The sequence below is a fragment of the Phoca vitulina genome, unplaced genomic scaffold, assembly GCF_004348235.1.
Source record: "Phoca vitulina isolate PV1807 unplaced genomic scaffold, GSC_HSeal_1.0 scaffold18, whole genome shotgun sequence".
In the NCBI taxonomy this organism is placed as follows: domain Eukaryota; kingdom Metazoa; phylum Chordata; class Mammalia; order Carnivora; family Phocidae; genus Phoca; species Phoca vitulina.
Genome location: NW_022589721.1, coordinates 32,204,684 through 32,221,065, shown reverse-complemented (window position 1 = coordinate 32,221,065; position 16,382 = coordinate 32,204,684). Strand labels below are relative to the sequence as shown.

The 16,382-nt window shown below is 48.8% G+C and overlaps 1 protein-coding gene across 5 annotated transcripts in view; it reads left to right on the top strand.

The window, feature by feature from the left end:
* The window catches only part of AGO2 (argonaute RISC catalytic component 2), a 110,763-nt gene that overhangs the window by 55,300 nt on the left and 39,081 nt on the right, over nucleotides 1-16,382 (top strand). For all 5 annotated transcript variants that reach the window (XM_032415646.1, XM_032415648.1, XM_032415644.1 and 2 more), the window contains exon 3: nucleotides 11,229-11,349. In XM_032415646.1, the coding sequence (XP_032271537.1) occupies nucleotides 11,229-11,349 (121 nt within the window). The remainder of the gene's footprint in view (nucleotides 1-11,228; nucleotides 11,350-16,382) is intronic.

Genomic DNA, 16,382 nt, shown 5'->3' with positions numbered 1-16,382 from the left:
TGTTTGTGAGTGCGTATGTCAAGTATGTCCATTGTAGATATCACAGGGACTTACTTTATTTCTGAATTTTTTTTTAAATTTTATTTATTTATTTGAGAGAGAGAATGAGATAGAGCATGAGAGGGGGGAGGGTCAGAGGGAGAAGCAGACTCCCCGCTGAGCAGGGAGCCCGATGCGGGACTCGATCCCGGGACTCCAGGATCACGACCTGAGCCGAAGGCAGTTTCTTAACCAACTGGGACACCCAGGTGCCCCTTATTTCTGGATTTTAATGGGTATGTTAGATTTGCTTAAATATAATGTAAATTTAAATTTAATTATCTGTGGTTGAAGTCTACCATCTCGCTATTTTTTTAAATTTCTGTATCTGTTTTTTTATTCTTGTTTCTCTTTTCCCTTCTCCTTTTGAGCTCATCAAACGTTCTTTATTCCATTTATTCCCTCTTCTTGTTTGTAACTTTACCTCTTTTTGCTTTTTAAGTGATTGCTTTCCAAATTTCAGTATGCATCTTTGATTTACCAGTCTACTTAGTGTTAATACTGTAACTTCATATAAAATGTAAGAATTTTATAGTAGTGTAATTCTATTTACCCGTCTGTCTATTGTTGTCATGTATTTTACTTCTGTATACATTATAAATTCCATGGTACGATGCTGTTAGTTTAAGGAGATTAAGAAAACAGTCTGTTTACCCATATATGAACCATACCTCGGTCTCTGCTGATGAGTGTTTTCACCTGGCACCATTTCCTTTCAGCCTGAAGAATATCCTTTAGCCTTTCTTGTGCAAGTGTGCCCATGATGAATTCTTCTAGCACCTTTTTGAAATCTACAAATGTGTTTATTTCCTTCTTATTTTTGAAAGATTTTTTTTGCTGGATATAGAATTCTAAATTTACCTTTTCCCCCCAACACTTTAAAGTTGTCATTATATTACCTTTTAATCATCATTATTTCTGACGAATTTTCAGTTTATTTTCTTATTGTATTTCACCTGTATGTAATTTGTCATTTTTTCCTGTGAATATTTTCTGTTTTAATTTTGCTTTTCAGCAGTTTGATTCTGACGTACCTAAGTGTGATTTTCTTTGTATTTTTCCTTCTTGGTGTTCATTAGAGTTTTTCTGGATTTGTATGTTGATTATCTTTCATGAAGTTTGGGTGAAATGCTGGCTGTCATTTCTTAAAATATTTTTTCTGCCCCATTTTCTCCTTTATGGGATTGCAATTATGTGTTTGTTAGGCCATTTTTATATTGTCTTCAGGTCATTGAGCCTGTGATTTTTAAAAAAGTCTTTTTCCTCTCTTTCTACAGTTTGGATAATCCTTATTGATCTGTCTTCAAGATCACTTTACCTCCTCCACTTTTTTTTGTCGTATCCAATCTTCTGTGGTAATCGTCTAATAATTGTTTTTCATTTAGATACAGTACTTTTCAGTTCTAGATTTTGCATTTGGTTCTTTATCATAGTTTCTCTGCTGAGACTCCCCAGCTGTTCACTCATTGTCCCCATCTTTTTCTTAATGACCTGAATGTACTTACAGTAACAGCATGTGTATTATAGCAGTCCTTGTCTGCTAATTACAACATATGACTCATTTCAAGATCTGTTCCTATCGACAGGTTTTTCCTTAGATTACTCATGCCACCCTTTTGCTTATTTACACACATAGTAAATTGTTGTTGTTGAACATTACGTACATTACATCGAGGGAGGCTGGCTTTTGCTGTCTTCTCTGGTACCTTGCCCCACAAACTCCTACCTCTTCTGCAGACCCAGACTCTGCTCCCCATCTCCTCAGTGCGACAGGACTGCTGCTGTCCGGTGCTCCTTCCCCCGGGTTGTGGTTTGGAAACTGCCCCCTGGCTGAGTGGGTGTGCGGCTTACCTCATGTGTTTCCCTTGCCTCAGTAATCACAGTCTTAAGCTGCCTGTTTTTCATTTTGCCAAAAATAGCCGTCTCATATTTTCTCTAGTTTTGTAGTTAAGGTGGAAGGGTAAGTCCAATACTAATTGCTTTGTCCTGGTCAGAAACAATTCTCAGTTGCAGTTTGAGAACTCACGTTGGCAGCCCAGTTTGGGCTGGTGCCTTGTGAAGTGCTCTTTGCTAGAATATTGTTTTTCCTGATTACAATCTTTTTAAGAGAAAGAATGTTTGGGGATTCAGTTCCCTTATCTATAAAACTAAACGGTTGGACTGGGTATTTACCCTGCAGATACAGATGTAGTGAAAAAAGGGGCACCTGCACCCCAATGCTCATAGCAATGTCCGCAATCGCCAAACTGTGGGAAGAGCCCAGGTGTCCATTGACAGATGAATGGATACAGAAGATGTGGTCCGTATAGACAATGGAATATTACGCAGCCATCAGAACGGATGAATCCCTACCATTTACATCGACATGGATGGGACTGGAGGGTATTATGCTAAGGGAAATAAGTCAGTCAGAGAAAGACAATTATATGGTTTCACTCATATGTGGAACGTAAGGAATAGCGTAGAGGAAGGGAGAGAAAACTGAATGGGAAGAAATCAGAGAGGGAGACCAAACCATGGAGACTCTTGACTCTGGGAAACAAACTGAGGGTTGCTGGAGGGGAGGAGGTTGGGGGGATGGGGTAACAGGGTGATGGGCATTAAGGAGGGCACGTCATGTGATGAGCACTGGGTGTTATATACAACTAATGAATCATTGAACACTACATCTGAAACGAATGATATATTATCTGTTGGCTAATTGAATTTAAATTTTTAAAAAAAGCTTCTATCTTAAAAAAAAAAAACTAAGCAGGGCGCCTGGGTGGCTCAGTTGGTTAAGCGACTGCCTTCGGCTCAGGTCATGATCCTGGAGTCCAGGGATCGAGTCCCGCATCAGGCTCCCTGCTCAGCAGGGAGTCTGCTTCTCCCTCTGACCCTCCCCCCTCTCATGTGCTCTCTCTCTCCTCTCATCCTCTCTCAAATAAATAAATAAAATCTTAAAAAAAAAAACTAAGCAACCGGATTTGCCCAGTGTGACCAATATACATTGGTCCAGGCTCTTTATTTTTAATTTTTTTAAGTAGGCTCCATGTCCAGTGTAGGGCTTGAATTCATAATCCTGAGTTTGAGAGTTGCTTGCTCTACCGGCTGAGCCAGCCCAGCGTCCCAGTCCGCGCTCTTGAGAGGGTGATTTGGTGTAATATTAAAATAAAAATAGTGTATGCCCTTTGATCCACCAATTGTACCACTAAGTATTTATCCCACAAAGGTATGGCTCCAAAGAGACAGCCCTTGACAGTTATATGAGAACCTTTAAGATACGTGCTTACTAAAAAACACGTGTTTCTGAAGAAAAACTTTGGGCACAATTGGTTTCAACAGCTGTCTTTACGGACGACCTTCCAGTCTGAAGCGCTGTGAGCCTGTCCGTGAATGGCCCTGTTTGTCGCTGAGTTTCCCTGAGGCAAACACCTGTGTGGAACAGACTCAGTATACTCTCAGAGGATGAGGCACAGAGAAGCATGCGCACTTTCTGGGCTTTTTCTTGGTATGGTGGCCGTTGGGCTCTTATTACGCCATCAGCCCCGTTATACAAGATGAGGTGGTTTTTGTTGTTGTTGTTGTTGTTATTTTTTCCCCATGAAGGAGAGATGACTAAGGCTTTGTCATCTGGCAACAGAAAAAGGCTGCTGGTGGTAAAATCTGATGTCTTTACCTGACTGCGCCGCCACATCCTTGTTGTAGTTACATCGACAAGGTTCTAAAGTTACCCGGTGTTTGGAAATTCCCTCAAGTCAAACAGTAAGTCATAAAGATGGGGTTTGGGCTGCATTTTTGTGGCCAAGGCCGGCCCACTTACTAGCATGCCATGCTCTCCCCTGGGTTTTGAGCCAACCTGAGAATTACGGCCCAGTTAAATGTGTGAGCCTTCAGGATTCTTTATTTTACTCTGACTCCTGATGGACTTTGGCTAAGGTCCAATCTCAAAATTGTTATCCATCAAAATAGTGTAGGAAAAATGTTGGAAGTGAAGTTTTCCTGTTACCCAAACCCACATCTAGCACTTTGCTTCATCCTCCCTCTTCCAGCCTTGCTGGCAGCATGACCAGCCACACTTACGAAACCCCCACTCATGAGGTGGGTACCATGGGGGTGCGGTGTGGGCGAGAGAGGCGCGGTTCACGGCCCCAGTGGGGAGGAGTGCTGCTGGCAGCGACTGGTAGTACTCGGAGCCTGCGCTGCTGGAGGGAGGCTGTGCTCTGTCCCCCGGGAGTGACTGGCGCGATGGTCCTTAACATCCCATCTCCTTACCTAGTTCTCCTTCCACACGACAGTCTCTGTGACAGCAAGGACAGTGTCTTAATTCTGAGTGCCCCCAGCCTTGTGCAGGGCACATGGTAGATGTTTAATAAGTTCAACCCTGAAGCTTTGTGCAAAGCTGAGTGAAAACTGCCATCCATATACTGTATGATGCGTCACTGTGAGTTCTCGCCTTGTGTACCCTCCATCCCTGGCCATACCATCCATCCCTGTTCACCGAATGGCTGCTGTAGGAGGGGTTCAGTATAAGGCAAGGTACCTCGTCCCAGGATGCGTCCACTATCACTGTGGGTGCAGAGATGGTCCCACGGAGTAGCCAGAGCACGGCGCGGGTCTCGGCTGGGTGGGCATTGCCAGCGGCACTAGGAAACCTTTGCAGTGGGCCAAAATTAGCCGCACTCTGCTCAGAGCGCAGGATGGCCTACAAAAAGAAGGCGTGCTCCTTGTCTTTTGACCGTCCTTGCTTGCTTGTTCCTCTCGAGCTCTGTCAAGTGGCCCTAAGAGAACACTGCAGAAGTGATCACCGTGTGCCCGGGGTGTGGCTGTGCGTGGGTGTGGCAGGAGGTGGGGTGGCGTGGCAGGAGGTGGGTGGCGTGGCAGGAGGTGGGGTGGCGTGGCAGGAGGTGGGGTGGCGTGGCAGGAGGTGGGTGGCGTGGCAGGAGGTGGGTGGCGTGGCAGGAGGTGGGGTGGCGTGGCAGGAGGTGGGTGGTGCCGCACGGCTGTGTTGTTTGCAGCCTGCTCTGTACTTTGGGCAGTGCCCACTAGAGGGATTGTCCATTTGGTCAAGGCTTTTTAGAAGAGTGATTATGTTAAAATTAAAATAGTATGTATATCCTTTTCTTTTAAGTATTTATCCCAAAGAGAGATGTACAAGGATGTCTAATATTGTGATGGGAAAACAGCGAAACCATCCCCATGTCAGTCAGGAGGGATGGTTAAGTCAACATTCTGTGCAGTACAATGCAACTGTAGACAACAGTGAAAGGGAGCTTCCAGTGTGAACATCAAGTCTGGAAACAGACAACTAGGTCATAAGTGGTCTGTTGATATGAGTTATGGCACATGATACAATAATATCTCTCTTTCTAGACTTGATGGCCACTTTGTATCTAGTGACAAGGGAAGGTCTCAGAGAAACCTAGAGGGAAAACAGCAAGCTCCAGAACCATGGGTTTGATGCCATATGTTTGAAAAAGCATAATACACTGTATTTCTTTTTATGTACGTGTGTATTTTTGTAAATGCATAGATTTGAAAATGATCAAATCACTTCTGAGAAGAGGATTGAGATGAGGAGGTGGTCTAGGCAGACTTTCGGCATTATCTGTATTTGAAGTTGATAGTGAAGATGTAGTAATGCAAAACCTCTGTAGTTAGGAATTAAAAGACTACATTTTATTTATTGGTTTGTTTGTTTAGAGGGGGAGAGAGAGCACACAGAAGGAGAGGGAGAGAGAATTTTAAGCAGGCTCCCCACCGAGCCTGGGGCTCATTCTCACGACCCTGAGATCATGACCTGAGCCTAAATCAAGACTCAGAAACTTAACTGACTGAGCCACCCAGGCACCCCAAGACTACCTTTTTTTTTTAAAAGAGAAAACTTGCCCAGAATTATGGCAAAAGGGTAAACAAAGCAAATAGGGAGCGGGCCAGCCTGTTTGGATTAGCAAACATATTCTGGTTACTGCCAGGCGGTTTCGCATCTTGCTGCTTCCCCTTAGTAGATTGTGTTTGTGTGTCTCTGCGTCCTCTGAGGCTCTGTGGGGACTGAGTGTGTTGTGCGTGTGACAAGCCCGGCAGACATTTTAATACGAGCACCATTCTGTAAGAGACGAGTCCAGAAGGGGTCTGCAGAGTGAGCACCCATAGTCTTTGGGCACTGTTGCCTTTTGAGTGAAGTCAGGAGCGTAGCCTGGGGTTCATGTTTAGTAAAGGTGTTTGTCCTGGGAGCCAAACTCGTGTAGTCCAGGGTCAAACATGGTGAGAAGGAAGAACTAAACACAGAGACCCAGCAAGTCACACGTCCCCAGGTAGTTGCTGTCAGAAGTCTCCCAACAGTTGCTAAGGAGCAGCTAGTCAAGTCAGGTCCCTGGGGCTCTTGTTTAATGGGTGCAGGCCTGCCCCTGAGGAATCCGAGGAAGGCCTGGAGACGGGCTGTGGTGATGGTTGCACAGCAGTGTGAATGTACCTCATGCCGCCGAGCCGTACATGGAACAGTGAGTGAAATGGCAAGTTGTTTTTTGAGGGGTTTTTTTGTTGTTGTTTTGGTTTTTTGTGGGCAGCAAAGTTTATTGAGGAATATTGAACAGTAGTACAAAGCTCCCCAAGAGGGAGGCGACCCGAGAGGGTTGCCCTGAAATGGCAAGTTTTATGTTACTTTATTGCACCACTATTAAAATGGAGAGACACCAAGAAACAGGAAGGAAGGAAGGAAGGAAAGTGAGTGAGTTACTGGCCAAAGGGAGCCGGTCAGTGTTAATGAAGGGAAGGGACCTCCATATTTTAGAATTAGTGGGCATCCTGTCTTAAAAATTAAGTGGTATGATCCCTTTTTATGTTTTGCACAAGATCGTACAAGGTGACAGCGCCCTCCTTGCCACGAGAGTCAGCCACTGAGGCATGGGAGGAGAACATGGGTGATAATTGGGGTCTTCTCTCCATCCTTGTGGCGGCCAGGGTTCTGGATGACTGGTCGCCCGAGCAGGGCTGCTTTGTAGTACGTCGGGGTGACTCCTGCCTGCAGTGATTGAACGGCTTCCTTCTTTCACCAAATATTTACTGAGCCCCAGCTGTGCCACATTCTGCCAGGTGCTGACAGTTCCTGAGTGCGTAGGATGTGACTCCTGCCACAGAAGAGCCCACTGGTATGTGAGTGGAACTGTCATGCCAGCCGATGGATTCAACTCAGGGTAGTAAGCGTTCGTAGAGACAAGTGGCATGGGCTCCAGCTTAGTGCTGCGAATACTGGATACCAGTCCCTTCCCTCATTGCACTCGTGCGTGAAACTGGGCTTCCTGGGTTTCTTTGATGATTGACCTCGCCCACAAGCTCCTCCCCTTCCTCACCGCCCGCCTGAGAGTGCGAACAAATGAATGAGTGAGTGAGTGAGTAAATGAACAAATAAAGACTTAGTACTCGGGGGAGATGTGTGCATTTATGGAGTATCCGCGATGTACTGGGCCCTGGAATTACACAGGTAGAAAGGCAAGGACTGCGCTTTTCTGCAGGTTCGCCTGGGTTTTCAACAAATACAGCACTAATGTCCGCCAGTAATGGTAGTTTTTCCTCTTTACGTCCTTCTCCCATTCTTATCCTTCCGTGCTGCCCGTGGTCTGTAGTCCAGCTTTGGACACAAGCGGCAAAAGCCGCATCTTTGTTTTATTGTGAATCTCGGAGGGAGAGCTCTACCAGATGAAGGACAATTTCCACCTGTTCCTAGTTTGCTAACTTAAAAAAAAAAGAAAATTGTGAATAGGTGTTGAATTTTAGTAAATGCTTTTTCCTACATCTTTGAGATAATTGTAATTTAAAATTTTTTTACATGTTTTTTAAAATATAAATCAAATTTATTGAGATATAATTACATACAACAAAATGCATCCATTTTTAGTTTATAGTTAATGAGCTTTAAAAAAAACCCGTGTGTACACATATAACACCACCTTAATCAGGGTGTGGAACACTCTGACCCCCCCAAAGCTCCTTCCGGCCCCTTTGCAGCTATCCCCGCCCCTGTCCAGAGGCAACCACTGAGGAGCCTTCTGTTGAGGATTCATTTTGGCCTTTGAGAGAGTCCCCTACAGGTGGATCCTGCAGCGCGTACCCTGTTGTACTGGCCTCCTTCCGAGCGCATTTCTAAGATGCGGCCAGCGGCTTGCACGTGCTAGCAATCCACACGATGGAGTAAGTGTCCCGTTGTAAACTTGTGCCCTAATCGGTCTGTTCACCAGTTGACAGACGTACGAGCTGTTCCCAGTTTGGGACTGTGACAGACGTTTGCATACAAGTGTTGATGTGGTTATGTGCTTTCATTTCTCTTACGTAACTATTGGGTGTTACTGGATAACGTGGTGAATATCCATTGGCCTTTATCAGAAATGGCCAGCTTTCCCCCATAGAGTGGCCGTACTCTTGTAACTTCACGGCAGCACCAGGTGAATCTGTTGTCCCTGCTGGCCTTCGCCGACCCGGCCTGAGCAGTCTTTGTGATGCTCCCAGAGCCGGTGGGTGCGTGCTGGGGTCTCCTCGTGGTTCCAGTGACCGACGAGGAGTGTCTTTTTGCGTGCTTCCTGGCCGTTCCTGTAGCAGCTTTTCCAGTGTGTCTGTTCTTAGCCTTTCCCCATTGTTTCCAGTTCACTTGTTTGTCTTACTGAGCTACGAGAATTTTTAAAACATACTATGCGTGCATGTCCTCTGTCAGACATGTATGTGTGTGTTTCTCGAATATTTGCTTCCGGTGTCTTGTCTTCCTTTTTGTAACCGTAGCTTTTAAAGAGTAAAAGTTTTCATTTTGATGATGTTTTTGAATTTATTATTTTATTTTTGCAGTTCATACTGTTTGTGTTCTAAGAAATCTTTGTCTATCCCAAGGGTCATTAGAGACTTTTCTCCTGTGTTTTCTTCCAGAAGCGTTGCAGCTGTAGATTTTACTTGATGTCTGTAATATATTTTGTGTTGGTTACTTTTGTCAAGTTAAGTCCAGCCTTTCATTCCTGGTATCTGCCCAACATTCACTCAGTGTCATTTTTCATGAGTTGCTGAACTCAGTTTGTTAATACAGTGAGTGGACCCTTGAACAACCCGGCTTGAACTGCTCAGGTCCACTTGTGTGGATTTTTTTTCAATAAATACGGTACTAAAGTAAATGTATTTTTATTTCCTCGTGATTTTCTTAATAACGTTTTCTTTTCTCTAGCTTATTTTATTGTAAGACTACAGTATACAATACGTACAATATACAAAATGTGTGTTGATCCACTCAGATACCGGTGTTGGTCCGTAGTAGGCTATTAGTAGTTAAGTTGTGGGACTGTCAAAAGTTATATGTGGGGTTTTGACTGTGTAGGGGGTTGGCGCCCCTCACCCTTGCCCTGTTCCAGGGTCAGCTGTACTGTTTCTTTATCCGTGTTTATAAGTGAGATTAGCTCATGGTCCTCTTTATTCTGTCCAGAATAAATTTGCATCCAGTTGGATGACTTGCTCTTTGGGTGTGGGTGGAACTCTCCATAGAGCTGTCTGGAGCTTGAGTGGACAGGGACACCTTGACCGAGAGGCTGGGGTCTTTGAAGCTTGGAGAGTGGTGGTCTGGAGACAGCCTCTCTCTGATGATGGCCCAGAGGAGCGTGTGGAGACGCGGCACTGTGGCTGCTGGCTGGGGGTGCGCTGTGATGCCCCACACTGTGTTAGAGGCCTGGTGTGCGCTCTCGGTGGAACCATCAGAGAAGATGATGCCCAGAGGCTCTGTTTGCCCCAGGGGTGTCTTAGGCACTGGGTGTCTGGGCAGGATTGGCTGCCTCCCTAGCGCCTCATCGGCCGTGATGAGCACAGTTGAAGGTCGACTGGGCAAAGCCAGTTTGAATAAGGAAAGCCTTCGTAGGCCAGCTGTCCTCATATTCTGGCAAAGGAAGGGAATGAATTCTTGCTTCCTGAAGGATGACCAAAGCTCTAGACCAGAGAGAAAAAGATCCTTAGAACCAAGCTGAGCTCAGATCTGCCCTGCTGGGGGCGGTCTGTCAGATGTCCTCTCCCTCCCCTCACCCCACTTGCCCTGCTCCCACATCCCATGAGCTGCTGACAATGACTGAGATTTGGAGCCTGTCCCAGTCCATTCACTATCAATCCTTTGCATTTTTCCCTTACGAGGGACCTTTGGGGGGCCAGGCTGGTATCACGGCCTTTCCTGTCTGTATTTTATGAGGCATTGTGTGTAAGAAGAGTCAAGTACTTGGGGAGTTAAATCAAAATGCCTCAAAACCACCCTGAGATGCTGACAGAGGTGCTAAGTGGGGCCCTCTTGGAGCAGACCGGCAGAGAGGGTGGATGGGCATTGCTTTTCCTTGAGCCTTGAGCCAGTGGGATAGTTGAGCTGTCTCTGGCCATTCAGAGTGTGTTCCTGCACGCCTCCCTGCTGAGCTGTGGCCAGGCAGGCACAGTGGGCAAGGGGGGGGGGGCACAGGTCTAGTCTGCCTACGGAGCCCCGAAACAGAAGGGTTCCTGTGTGTTTGTTGGACTTCTGCCGCTGTGATGCCCAGGTCACACGCAGCACCAGCATCTCAGTGCCTGTCACAACAGAGATCCTGTTTCGTGCTCATGGCCCTGCAGGTCACCTGACCGTCCTGGCTGGGTCAGGCTGCCCCTGGGCTTTGAGGCAAGTTTAGGGTCTTTGTTCTGGAGCCCAGATGAAAGGGCAGCGGCACCCAGGGTGCATACTTACAGCAGATCCCAGGAGCATAAGAGGCCAAGCCAGACACACAAACCCCAGGAAAGCCTCGGCGTGGGTCACCTCTTTGGACTTGGCAGTGACCAGAGCAAGGCCACAGCCGAGCCAGCACCCAGTGTCGACCAGGGAGGGGTGGTGTCTGCTCTGGTGGGCGATCCTACAGAGTCAGCCTGCAGAGCACGTGGTATCCGATCCTCCAGCTTTGGGAACAGGAACCCCAGGAGGTTCTGGGTGCATGTGTTGTCTGCCGGATGTAGGGTGCAGGGTGCCCGGCGTGGGGGAGGCTCTCCCGTGTTTGACCGAGCGAGCGAGCGTCAGCCCACTGAAGGTTCTGATCTGAGTCTTTAGAGAAGGACGTTGAAAGTCATCTCACTAGAAGGAGCCACAGGTCTTACAAAATGGCTCATAAACCGGTGTTAGAAGAATGTCCTTGCATGCCATTTCTCTGATTTTATTGACATTTTGCTTGAATTCTGTCCTATTTCAGGGAAATAGTGGAACATATGGTCCAGCACTTTAAAACACAGATCTTTGGGGATCGGAAACCAGTGTTTGATGGAAGAAAGAATCTCTACACAGCGATGCCCCTTCCAATTGGGAGGGATAAGGTAAGTTTACAGGGATGCGTTTGGATCAGACGATGTGCAGTGAGGTAAAATTGAAACGTGTTGTTACATACTAAATCACCTGGGAGGAAAGAGCGCCCGTGCTGTGTGCTTCATCCTGAGATCTGTAGAAACTACTTCTATGTGTTGTGCTCTCCTGTGTTGGGGGGGGGGGGGGGCAGCCCGGGTCCGAGACAGGGGCCGGGGGCTTCTCAAAAAGAAAGCAACCCCCCCCCCCGCCGCCCCCCCCCCCCCCCCCCCCCCCGTGCACACACACGCACAGCGCCTGCGCCGCACGCTGCCGTCAGACCAGAGCCCAGCTTGCTGGGACTGTAGAGACCCGTGGAAGAGCATGTTTGCGGGGCTGGGATGAGTGTGATGGTGGCCGTGAGATCCAGCAGAGGTCCAGCCTGAGCCACGGTTCCCGCTGAATGATAATCACTGATCAGTAACCACCAGGGATAGTGCTAATATTAAAATGTTGCCTTTTCTTATTTTTGTTGTCATGGCTTTACTTAAAGAGTAATACAATTTCTGCCTAGAAGTTGTCACTTCTTGGCACATCTTCCAACAAATGGGCTGATCCAGGATGGTTTATTAATAGGAGAAGAGCAAAGCTCAGCTCAGAAATAATCTTCACACAAACTTTAAAAACAAAAAACACAGCAGAGAAATAAGTAACTTCACGAGTGTCCCAGTGAGAGCAGTGAAGTTGATTCCGTTTGAGAATGATCTACCCACTACCCAATTAACTTCTTAAGCCCCTGGGTCCCTGGGAAGGAGTGCAGCTTGGTGCTTACAGAGTCTCACGCTGCTGGCCAGCGAGATGCAGGTTCTCCGCAGCCATGAAATGTTTTCGCTTTTCCGTTTTTTTATAACCTCAACATGACTAAGTTCCTTATGCTCGTCTGAATCGCCAGGAGACCAGGCGGTTTTGGTGCTGGGTGGCACAGCTCGGACTTGGCCGTGCTCCGATAACAGAGTACGTTATGGCCGAGGCAAGGCCACGCCGTGATAAGGGCTCCTTACCAGCTGGTCTCAAGGGGATCCCGAGATAACAGTGGTGCATGACGGGGCTGGGTGGGGGTGACTGACATTGGCATTCTGACTTAGAGGGAGTCCCAGGACCCTCTGCCTGTCCACTGAGCTGGGATCATGCCTTGCAAAGAAACATGCTGGTGCATTTGAAATTTATTGATTATGAAGTTTTTAATTTGCACATTTGTTTTTGTTTAAACTTGTGTAAGAAAAAAAAGCATAAGGAGTTTATTCCCAGTGTATCTGTCCACATGTGTCATCAGACACTAGGCGGGGCATAGGAGCATTTTCCTTCGGAAGGAGTGGGGGAGTCGATCCAGTGTTCAGATTTGAAACTTGTCCTTACAGAAGTTAACCAGGCTCTGGGGTAAACCAGGACCTGATTCAGGTGCTTGTGTTGCCCTCTCCTGGGGTGGGACCTGGAGGAAGCCGTCTTAAAGCCCCAAGTGCCACATCTATAAAAGCAGGGCGGGGGGGGGGGGTGGCGGTGTACAGAAGCCACCTCCCAGGGTTCTTGTGAAAACCGAATGAATCCCCCCCCAGGGAGAGGATCTCCACCAGTGATGAGCTGCATGTGCCCCTGATGCAGGGCCTGGGGGAAGGGGGTCTGCATTCCTACGACGCAGCTCCCAGGTGATGCCCACACTGCGGGTCCCAAATCATACTTAGAGTCGTCAGGGTTTCAAGTACTTAATTACAACACGGCCAGCAGAGGCTGCTGGGTGTGGTTAGTGGTCTGAGAGGTCAGGATGTGCCCTCCATGCTCTCAAGTTCCACCCCCCCCTTTTTGTGCGTTCTGCAGATGAGCATGGAGAGCCTGCCCCAGACCGCTGCTTCCCATCATTTTTCAGTTTCTGTCAAACAGTTGCGATATGCAGATGTTAATCTCTTCAGTTTGAGCTGATATGATGTGGCCCCTTTCCTGCTCCCAGATACTCACCTCTTGTGGCAAATCGTCTCTTGCTGTTGTTTTCTTTTACTTTTTTTTTTTTTGTAAAGTACTTTTCTTTGTGTGATGGGCACTTCTGTAGCCCGAGAAAATCCTTTACTGTCCCCTTCACGTGTGTGTGCTGGTGGCTGGATGGGGGCTGCAGGGGGCTCTCGTCCAGGTCTGCACACAAAACGTGGCCCGTGGCCTATGGCCCTTACTCACGGAAGGCAGCGCTTGTAATTTACCCTTTCTCCTGCTAAGTAGCCCACGCACTTTAAGTCCAGCCCCTGTGTGGGAGGCCAGGCACCCTGGTTGGGCTGAGAGATGCTGTGGCCCAGGCCAGGCCCTCACGTTCCAGAATCTGAGACTGAGGAAGCTGTAGGAGTTGATCACCATTTGGGGTATAACTCCCAGGCCCTCTTCCCAGTGACATAATGTGATTTGCGAGATCAGAATGTATGTCATTTGTTGCTCCTGGCACTGGGTCCAGCCTTGGGACCCCTCTTTGGGTCTTCAGCTTCTTGTAGCTACAGTGTCTCTCTGCTTATTCAGGGGAGGCATGAGTGTCTCCTTCTAGAAGGCAGTCACATGTCAGGCCAGGGGCACAACTCGAATCGGTAAGAGACCCCGCGTGGAAGGGAGGACATGTCTGCACAAACACACGGCTTGGCGCTCCCGCCTGTTCGGCTCTGTGCCGCACATCAGGCCGGGGCCGTGAGCGCAAGCCCGCCGACTGCTGACTTGAGCAGGTGATGGGGGTTCTGGGCAGGGCAGAGAGGCTTCCGCGCTGGCTCCGAGGGCCAGGAGGTTTGAGGGCAGGCAGGAGGGGAGGGCAGAGGCCGTGGGGGCAGGGAACCACCCGTCAGGTGCCTTCCTTGGGCAGCATCCAGGTAAAGGGTCTGCTCAGCCTTGTGTGCTCTTTGGGGCTATTCTGCTGCCTCTCAGCGCTGAGGGTCCCTCCGGGAGCCACAGCGTTTGTCCAAGTGCCTTGAAGCCGGCCGGCCCGGGTCAGAGGTGCTCGGCAGTTGTGGCTCTCACTGGCAGAGCCGCCACTGGCTGGTACCTGCGGGTCGCACCGATGAGGGTGACCGAGTCCCCATGCCCCTCGCAGACGTACGAGGAAGGACTGTGGTTTTATCCAAAGTGATTTGGAGGGACGACAGTTGGCTTCTGAAGAGGCTAGCTGCCGAGCAGTGACAGATGGCCTTTCATATCAGCGCCCTGCACACATCTCGCCCGTGACGGGACCTGCACGGCCTGCTCGGGAAGGCTCGGTGGGGGTGGCCCCGGGCCCTGCCCATGCTGCCGCTCGTTCCCCGGAACAGGTGGCAGTGAGTTCCCGGGGCCTCGGCCGCACAACAGCCCGGTTGTAGACAAGAGAACCCGGTGGAAACACCCCTGCCTCCTCCGTCCACGGTTTCTCGGTCGCTGACGGTGCTCTTCTCCCGCTCCTCGCGGGGTAGGTGTCCCCGTGGGGCTCCCCCCGGGGCAGCTCTGGAGACTCTGAGTGTGGGGCTTTGGTCTGTCTGGAGAGCTTGACTCTCACTTCTCCGGGCCGGGGGGTAGCCGGCAGCCCCTGCCCCACCACCTCCAGTCAGCGGCCTTGGGCTGCTGCGTTGTTGGGACCGAGAGCGGCAGGTTGGTGAGAAATTGAGGTATCTTGGTGTGTGGACGGACTCTGCTGGCCGGGGCCCAGACCGACATGAGGGTGTCCTCAGGCTGGCGTCACAGCCGAAGGCCGGCGCCGCCCCGCCCCGTGGTGGGGCATTTCTTCTGAAGGTGCCACGTCCCGAAGCTGTCGGATAGGCGTGCCAGGCAGCCCCTCGAGGCACCCTGTGTGTGGCAGACTCGTGGGGCCTGGAGCTGGTTCTGCTCCCTTTGTGTGGGGCCACGAGGAGGCCGGGCCGGAACCCCCTTAATCATGGGTAGGAGTATCTTTTGCTGAAGGAAAATACACCCCCTCCACACCCCCTTAGTTTGCTTGTGGAGGCGTTTCCCCCAGCTTTACGGAGGTATAATTGACACATAAAATTGCATATATTTAAAGTGTGCATGATGACTTGATATATGTATACGTTGTGGAATGATCACCACAATTAAGTTAACACATCCATCACCTCCGGTAATTACCACTTTTTAACTTTTTTCACATTTTCTTAATTGACGTGGCAAAATGGTATGGCAGTGCTTTTCTTGCAAAGAAAAGTTTGGTTTGTTTATCTGAATGCCTCATTACTTCATAAAAATATCATTTGTGCTCAAGGCCAGACTCTAATCTCCTTAAGGACAGGTTCTCCGCGTGCCTGAGCCCCAGTGCAGCCCTTCCCACAGAGGCTGCCGGCCATAGTCACGCAGGATCGGGGTGGGGGGGGGCATCTTCAGACTTTTAACTGGAGTATAGTGGACATGCAGCACTGTATTGGTTTCAGGTATACAACATAGTGATTCAACAATTCTGTCCATTACAAAATGTTCCCCATGATGAGTGTGGTCACCACCTGTCGCCACACCAGGTCATGACGGTATTGGCCATATTCCCTGAGCTGCACTGATCATCCCTGTGACTTACTTATTTTATACCCAGAAGTGTGTACCTCTTCATCCCCTCCACGTACTTCACCCAGCCTCCCGCCCCGCCCCTCTCGTGACCACTAGTCTGTTCTCCATATTTACAAGTCTGTTTCCGTTTTTCTCCTGGTTCATTTGTTTTGTTTTTTAAATTCCAGATATAAATGCAGTCCTATGGTGTTCGTCGTTCTCTGTGTGTTTCACTTAGCATAATATCCTCCAGATCCATCCATGTTGTTGCAAATGGCCAGAGACCCCCCTTTTTGATGGCCGAGCAGTATTCCATTATGCGTGGATAGCACCTCCTCATCCACTCGCTGGTCAGCACCTGGGCTGCTTTCCTGTCTTGACCATCGAAGATAAGGCTGCGATCCGCACAGGGACGCATGTCTTTTTCAGATTAGTGTTCTCATTTTCTGCAGGTAGATCTCTAGTCGTGGCATTACTGGATCGGACCGTGTGGTGCGCCTGCTGTTCGCTTTTTGCGGACCCTCCGTAC